Below are 9,181 nucleotides of genomic sequence, written 5' to 3' on the forward strand. Positions count from 1 at the left end.
AAAAAAAAAAAAGTTTGCTCTTGCTTGTGCCATCTCATTTGAACCTGTGGACGGTTTGTATATAGTGTTATTATTGCTTCTATATTTATAGCAAATACTTTGTTCAGTAGCTTTTTACTTTTTGTTTTGAGTTGTGTGCTGGTTGTATTCTGTTTACAATGTTTTGTCGCTGATTCTCCTACATGTCTTTGTTATGCAGAGAGAAGAATGGCGATGGAGATCACTCAGTTCCTACTGGCCGCCCAGTCGGCCGATGCAAGAATCCGTACTGAAGCAGAGGGTAGTCTCAGGCAATTCCAAGAACAGAACTTGCCGCAGTTCTTATTATCTTTGTCTTTTGAGCTTGCCAAGAATGATAAACCTTCTGAATCCCGTCGACTAGCTGGTATCCTGCTCAAGAATTCTNCCCTGAAGTTTCCAATATTTTTGTTTTGTTACCTTAAACTTTAATAAATCATCCGTCTTACATCTCAAAATTCTTTTGAATCGTCGGAAACTTGTGGGCGTATTTGCATTTGATACTAGAGTATAAGCATTCCATTTAATTTTAAGAAATTATATGCTTATATTAAAATTTCATAATGTTTGTAAATTAAACATAACCTACAACCGTTAAAAACTTTTTTCTTTTCTGAATGATTTCCTTGCTTGTTTGCTTATTCTCATTGTTTGCTTTATTTAGTAGATAATATTTTGGTCTTGCTACTGAATTACAAACATCATTTGTTCAACCTAGTTTAAATTCAAATTTATCTATTAATATATGTCCTTATGGAATGATCCTAAATCACACTACCTACATACGACGTATTTGTGCACTAGAACATGGGTGCAACGAATCAATGTCTACGGACATTAATCTGAAATAACCGTCTTAGGTTTAAAATAATTTGTTGTAGTTGAATAGACGCCCAACTTAATCATATACATGTAGTCTGTTTCATATTTGTTATATCCTTTCAGAAAAGTCAGATATCCTGATTAATTTTTAAATAAGAACGTTTAGTAAAAATTAATTAAAATAATTATAGATTTAGTCATGTAAACTTAAATATTAACTTGGACCTATGACGGTTATTTCAGATTAATGTCCGTAGACAAATAAAACTAGCATGCATTAACTGAATAGTTAATGAATTCAATAACATGAACCAAAATTAATATGAATTGAAATAAAATAATAATAACAATATATTGTCAGTTTTTCTCTGAAGATAAAATAGAAAGAGGGCGAATGTAATATTTTGTTGATGAGAATAATCTATTAATCCAAATAAGGAAAAAATCGGAAAACATAAAAAGAAAATAAACTACCTAAAAATAAATATAATGTGGATGTAAGAATTTTTTTACTCATTATATACATATGAATAAAATTATTGGTATCACTTATAAGGTAATCAGAATTATTTTGGACAATTAGGTTAGTTGAGATTAAACAAAAAAAACCAACAAATGTTTAAAGGGGGTGATTTCGAAATATGGTAATTTACTAATTTGTGTTAGCCTTTTTGCCCCTTCCCCACCCGCTTCTTCTCTGTATTCGANTGATGCTAAAGATTCTGCCAGGAAAGGTCATCTGGTGAAACAGTGGTTTGCTATTGACGTTGCTCTTAAATCCCAGATCAAGGAACTGTTACTAACAACTCTTGGTTCATCTGCCCTTGAGGCCAGGCATACTTCAGCTCAGGTTATTGCAAAGGTAGCCTCCATTGAAATTCCTCAGAAGCAGTGGCCTGAACTTGTTGGATCCCTGCTTAACAATATGACCCAGCAAGGCAGTCCCGCACACTTGAAGCAGTCAACCTTGGAAACTCTTGGCTATGTCTGTGAAGAGATATCACATCATGATCTTGTNTGAATTACAAACATCATTTGTTCAACCTAGTTTAAATTCAAATTTATCTATTAATATATGTCCTTATGGAATGATCCTAAATCACACTACCTACATACGACGTATTTGTGCACTAGAACATGGGTGCAACGAATCAATGTCTACGGACATTAATCTGAAATAACCGTCTTAGGTTTAAAATAATTTGTTGTAGTTGAATAGACGCCCAACTTAATCATATACATGTAGTCTGTTTCATATTTGTTATATCCTTTCAGAAAAGTCAGATATCCTGATTAATTTTTAAATAAGAACGTTTAGTAAAAATTAATTAAAATAATTATAGATTTAGTCATGTAAACTTAAATATTAACTTGGACCTATGACGGTTATTTCAGATTAATGTCCGTAGACAAATAAAACTAGCATGCATTAACTGAATAGTTAATGAATTCAATAACATGAACCAAAATTAATATGAATTGAAATAAAATAATAATAACAATATATTGTCAGTTTTTCTCTGAAGATAAAATAGAAAGAGGGCGAATGTAATATTTTGTTGATGAGAATAATCTATTAATCCAAATAAGGAAAAAATCGGAAAACATAAAAAGAAAATAAACTACCTAAAAATAAATATAATGTGGATGTAAGAATTTTTTTACTCATTATATACATATGAATAAAATTATTGGTATCACTTATAAGGTAATCAGAATTATTTTGGACAATTAGGTTAGTTGAGATTAAACAAAAAAAACCAACAAATGTTTAAAGGGGGTGATTTCGAAATATGGTAATTTACTAATTTGTGTTAGCCTTTTTGCCCCTTCCCCACCCGCTTCTTCTCTGTATTCGAAATTGAAATTGTTTCTTTTTTCATATATCTCTCCTTCGACAGTTTCAAGCTCTCTCTCTCTCTCTCTCTCTCAGCAACTCTAGGGTTTTTTTTTCCCCTGATCCAGAGGTTTCTGCTCTGCTCTCGAGCGGCGTTTTCGAAAAGACTTCTCGTCGATAGAATCTGCAGTGACAGGGACGCGGGGTTTTGGATTGCAGCGATAAACCCTAGCTCTTACGCGAATTACCCAAGAGCGAAACCTCAATTTCCGTGTAAGTCTCTTGTTTGAACTGTGTATTGAGTTCTGGATTTGCTTATCTCTTGATAGATCTATGCTTTCTGATTAGGTTTTCGTTCACTACTCCTAGGATTTTTAACTTTGGTTGGTTACTTCGCTGTGATTTTGCCACTTTACATTCTTTGATTTCTTTTACAGAAATAGAAACTCGTGTTCTTCACGACTTCTATAGGCATAAGCTTTTTCTTAAAGGTCAATTTTGGTTCGGATTTTATACTTGGATTTGTTTGTTCTCAGATAAGAGATTCTCATATAGTTTTCTCGGAGTATGGATATTAATTTAGTACCGCTTATGTTCAAACTCGTAAAGTTTGCTCTTGCATTCTCATTGGAACCTCTCTGAAGTGTTGACTTTTCCCTCCCAAAAAACGCGACCCACTTCCTTCTTTCCCCACCTTCGCCGATCTCGGCGTTGGCTCCCACCGGCCACCATGGCCAAAAAGAAGCCTAAACCTAAATCATCTAAGGAGATCCCCACTGGATCCCTTTCGTCCACCGATTCCCCCAAAGAGATTTCTTCATCGCCTGTCCCCAAAAATACAGCCGGTGCTGAATCCTCCCAGATCCGCTCCCCTAAGTCATTACCTGAGTCTCCGGTAGTCTCGGCTAATAAAGAAGTTTCCGATTCCTGCAACCCCTCTCCCAAAGAGGATACTGTAGCTGAAATCGCAAACCCTAATTCCCCAAATTCAGCTACAATTGACACACCTGTTGTGGCTGCTCAAACTCAAAACGTTGTCGTTGCTACCTCTAATGGTACGGCCACAGACAAGCCTCTTCCGGGTACCACCTCGGATGCCCCGGCCAACACCTCATCTAAGTCTGAATTCCCTTGGAAAGACCTGGTCAACGGAAGTACGAAGAAGTTGGAAAAGAAAGGTACGCCATTTACACTCGATTCTGGTGAATCCTGTGTCACAATCCCAAACTCTGTTATTGAAAAAAACAGGAAAGCTTGGGATAGTTTTATTCTGGGTCAGTTCTACGAGGAGTCACCACCACGAGGGGCTGTCCAAGCGATTGTAAACGGCATCTGGAGTCGCCAGCGTAGGGATATCACTGCTTCAAAAATGGAAGGAAACTCCTTCCTTTTTCGGGTCCCTTGTCCAAACGTGAGACGACGGATTCTTAGCCAATGTCTTTGGCAAATTGATGGACAAACAATGTTTGTCGCAAAATGGTCTCCGGAAGTAAAACCTACTAAGCCCGAGCTCTCTATGGTACCAGTTTGGCTTGATTTTGTGGGAGTCCCTTTGGAATTCTTTAACAGAGAAGGTCTGGAATACATCGCGGGTCTAGTGGGCCATCCAATCTGTCTTCATCCCCAAACGGAAAACTTGACAAACATTGAAGTTGCAAAGGTTTACACAGTCATTGATCCAAGGAAACCACTTCCAGAAGCGGTCAATGTAAGATTTGAATCAGGTCAGATCAAGAGAATTCAGGTATCTAGTCCCTGGCTCCCATCCCTTTGTGCTCATTGTAAAAAGGTGGGACACACTATCTCAAGATGTTCAAAGGCCCCTGTCACTTGCACTCTTTGTGGTTCTGCAAAACATCCCACCCTCACTTGTCCAAGAGCAAAAAAAGACAAACAAGACAAACAACAAGGGAAGCGGCCAATAGAATCTCAACTCCCCATTGTTGGTATTGGTCATACAAACCCTCTTCCGGTTGCTGAGAACCATAAAGGAATCCCTCCAGTGATAACTAAACTACCAGTGAGCTCCTCCGTTTCTCTCCCTGAAAAGGCGGTACCGCTGGCTTCAAATCTGCCTCCCATCCCTCCTAAGGAACAATTTTCCAATAAGCCCCAATCTTCAACCCGCTCCGAAGGGGACCTTTGCATCGATCTTAGATCAAACCTATTCTCCCATCAGTCCTTTAAAGAGCTAGATCCCGATGGTGATAACTCGGTCTCTAGTCAAGACAGTCACTCGGACGACGATGACAACCCTGATGCAGAGTCAGATAGGTTTCTGAAGGTTGTCTCAAAGCGTATGATGCGACAGAAACAGTGTAAAGCTAGGGCTGGAGGCCCTCCAAACCTCTAACTGTTCCTCCTATATGGATATTTTTTGTTGGAACATTAGAGGTTTCAATGACTCTGTAAAGCGGCGTACTTTTAGGAAATGGTTGCGTAATAATCAACCTCTTTTTGGTGGGCTTATAGAAACCCATGTCAGCCCTTCGAACTCGCAGCATATAGTTTCAAGCGTTTTCCCTGGATGGTCTTTTGTCGGTAATTATGAATATTCGGATCTTGGTAAGATTTGGGTTATTTGGCATCCTTCGGTTCAAGTAACCATTCTCAGTAAGTCGTTGCAGTTGATCACTTGTCTGGTTAAGCTGCCTTTCGTGTCCCTGGATATTGTGGTTTCTATTATCTACGCTTCTTCAGTCAGTAGTGCCGCTAGGAAAGAGGTGTGGCAGGAACTAGAAGACTTGGCTTCTTCCACAACTGTTGCTAACAAGCCTTGGACTGTCCTAGGAGACTTTAATCAAGTCTTACTGCCTCAAGAACACTCAAACGCGGCTCCTCAATCCTTCCCCAGTGGTATGCAAGACCTCACTAGATGTTTCACAAATTCTGCCCTTTGTGATCTCCCCTACTGTGGTAATACTTTCACGTGGTCTAACAAGCAAGATGTGGGCTTCGTGGCTAAAAAGCTTGATAGGATTGTTGTAAACGATGAATGGCTTTCAGTTTTCCATCCTCTTTGGCCGTCTTTGGGGAACCGGGTTTCTCAGACCACAGCCCCAGCTGCCTCTTCCTTGATTGTCACAAGCCTAAGAGGAAAAAGCCGTTTAAATTCCTCACACTCCTAAATCAACACCCGAATTTTTCCTCTTTGATCAAACTCTACTGGGAAGGTCTAGATTTTGAAGGGACAGAAATGTTTAAAATCTCTAAGAAGCTTAAGGAGTTAAAGCCAGTTATCAAAGCGTTCAGTAAGGAGCACTATTCAGAGATTGAGAAGCGAGTCAAGGAAGCTTATTCTGATCTGCTGAACTGCCAACAGAAACTCCTCTCTTCTCCCTCCCCGAACTTAATACAGCAGGAAAAAGATGCGCACCACAAATGGTGTACCCTAGCGTTAGCGGAGGAAGCTTACTTGAAGCAAAAATCTCGAATATGTTGGCTGGAGGAAGGGGATAAGAACTCAAGATTTTTCCACAGGTCAGTTCTCACAAGACAAGCCCAGAATGAAATAATTTTCCTCCTTGATGAAAATGATCAGATTGTGGATACTAGTCAAGGGATTCAAACCCTGGTAATTGAATACTTTCAAAAGGTCCTTGGTGAGCAGCAGGCCCATTCAACGGTCACTGTTCAGGATTTAGCTGCCATAATCCCTCAGCGTTGTTCAACCCTCACAATCCAAGCTCTCTCCTCGCCTGTCACCGCAACTGAGATTAAGAATGTTGTTTTCTCTCTTCCTAAGAATAAAGCTCCTGGCCCAGATGGTTACTGTGTAGAGTTCTTCACAGCTCACTGGGACACAGTAGGTCATTCTCTCACTGCGGCAGTCTTGGAATTCTTCCACACAGGCAAGCTCCTGAAGCAATGGAACTCTACTATCATCTCCCTAATCCCAAAGTCTCCAAATGCTCAAAGACCTTCTGATTTCCGGCCTATAGTCTGTCTCAATACCGTGTACAAGGTTGTTTCAAAGATCCTCGCAAACAGACTGAAAAAGCTCTCCCTGACCTGATTTCAAACAATCAATCGGCTTTCATTCAAGGTAGGCTGCTTGTAGAAAATGTCCTCTTAGCAACAGAACTCGTACAGGGTTACAACCAGAAAAACATATCCAACAGAGGGATGCTAAAGGTGGATCTCAAAAAGGCTTTCGATTCAGTTCATTGGAGCTTCATAATCAATACTCTCGAAGCAATGAACTTCCCAAAACATTTCATCTCGCTGATTAATGAGTGTATCTCCACCACGAGCTTCTCAATCTGCATAAACGGGGAGTTGTGTGGATATTTCAGGGGAGCCAAGGGCTTGAGACAAGGAGACTCCCTGTCGCCATACTTGTTTGTGATTGCCATGGAAGTCTTTTCTCAGATGCTCTCAACAAACTATGGTAACAATCGCATAGGAGTTCATCCAAATGCCAGTGATCCGCAGGTCACCCACTTGGCCTTTGCTGATGATATCATGGTATTTTTTGATGGTATGAAGAGCTCGTTGAGTAACATTGCTGCAGTTCTGGAAGATTTTGCTTCCATCTCAGGCCTCTCCATGAATATTACTAAAACTGAGCTCTTTATTGCGGGTGTGAACCAAGTTGAAGCTTCGGAGATTGCATCTGTAGGCTTCAAGATTGGTTCTCTTCCCATCAGATATCTCGGTCTGCCCCTCATGCATCGTAAACTTAGGATCTCTGAATACCATCCGCTTCTTGAAAAGATATCAAACCGGTTCACCTCCTGGCCTTCCCGAGCTCTTTCTTACGCTGGTCGAGCACAATTGATATCTTCCGTGATCTATGGTACGATCAACTTCTGGATGTCAGCGTTCATCCTTCCCAAAGGCTGCCTTAAAAAAATTGAAAGTCTATGTTCAAACTTTCTTTGGTTCGGTGATGTTAATAAAAAGGGTTCAGTCAAAGTCGCTTGGCAAAGTATATGTCGTCCCAAGCAGGAGGGTGGGCTCGGGTTTAGATTACTCACTGACTGGAATAGAACTCTTTGTCTTAAGCTTCTTTGGAGGCTCTTCTCAGCAACAGACTCTCTTTGGGCTTTATGGCTGAGAAACACAAAGATCAAAGAAGATATCTTCTGGCATATTGACGCTAAAAAGCAAACCTCTTGGACTTGGAAATTTATCCTCAACCTGCGTCCTCTGGCGCGCCAGTTTCTTCGAGGTGTCTTGGGTAACGGTAATTCCTTGAGTTTCTGGTTTGATTGGTGGACTCCCCTTGGACCACTGATTGACTTTATGGGAGCATCAGGGCCTACTCAGACGGGGATCTCCCTAACAGCTAATGTCTCGGACGCCTGTAATCATGCAGGATGGAACCTCAGACCAGCTCGCTCTCCTCTTGCTGAAGCTTTACATATACACCTGACCTCCATTCACCTCCCTCTCTCATCGGAGTCTGACTCTTATGTGTGGAAGGTAGAGGAGACTGAGCTTATCACTTTCTCCACTAAGCGGACCTGGGAAATACTACGTCAACGCTCGGCTTCCCAACAGTGGACTGATCAGGTTTGGTACAAAGGTCATGTTCCGAGGCAGGCTTTCATATTTTGGTTGATGCACCTAGATAGACTCCCCACAAGAGCAAGGCTCGCCAATTGGGGAATGGAAATTGATCCTAGCTGCTGTCTATGTGCCTCCTACTTGGAATCCAGGGATCATCTGTTTCTCCACTGTGAGGTAAGTGAACTACTCTGGAGGATGATAAACGTGCGACTTGGTTATGGTCCGATTACCTTCCACACTTGGGTAGCTTTCTCGACATGGCTAGACACCAAAGACAATACGACTCCTCGCACTCTGCGTAGACTCGTTGCTCAGGCCACACTTTATGCAATCTGGATGGAACGAAACAGTCGATACCACAATACTATTTCCACTGACGCTCTAGTCCTATTCAAAGCACTAGACCGACAAATCCGGGATGCGATCTTGGCAAAACAGTTTCGCAGGAACTTCAAAAATCTCCTGCAAATCTGGCTTAATTATGATTAGTTGTTCTACTCATTGTCACAATAGATAGACCCTTCCTGTTTTTATTTTTTTGGGCAAGGGATGGTCTCAAGTTTATAGATCGATGCTGTAAAACACTGCAAAAGTTTCATTTAATGAAATTCACAGTTTTACAAAAAAAAAGAGCTAGACAGGTAGGCAAAAACGTTGATGTAAGGAATGGCATCTCTTGAGCCAATACATGATTTGGTCTAAGTCAATTTTCCTTATGGACTAATGAAACTAATTATGATTGTTTTTAAAAATTGTTTATTAAAAGCACCATATCATGAAGGTTGCTTCGAATGGTGAGCCTATCGTTCATTATTTTTCATTTATATTGTTACCGTTTAATGAGCCCATCTTTGTTTGTTGAAAATTTGAGAAGTAGTACAAAAGAAGAGTCAATTTTGTATTATTGTTTTAGGAAAAGTTTTATTTGGCTGTTTGTTTCTTCTTTCTCCAAAAGGTGTGGCTTGTGCCTTGGGTCATGGTCTCACTCTC

At 40.3% G+C, this 9,181-nt stretch overlaps 1 protein-coding gene across 1 annotated transcript in view; it reads left to right on the plus strand.

Annotated features, from left to right (window-relative positions):
* Positions 1,555-9,181, plus strand: part of LOC104747100 (importin subunit beta-1-like) — a 10,895-nt gene continuing 3,268 nt past the window's right edge. The window contains exon 1 of the mRNA XM_010468769.1: positions 1,555-1,844. Within this exon, the coding sequence (XP_010467071.1) occupies positions 1,766-1,844 (79 nt within the window). The 5' untranslated portion in view covers positions 1,555-1,765. The remainder of the gene's footprint in view (positions 1,845-9,181) is intronic.

The sequence above is a fragment of the Camelina sativa genome, chromosome 1 (genome assembly GCF_000633955.1).
Source record: "Camelina sativa cultivar DH55 chromosome 1, Cs, whole genome shotgun sequence".
NCBI lineage: Eukaryota > Viridiplantae > Streptophyta > Magnoliopsida > Brassicales > Brassicaceae > Camelina > Camelina sativa.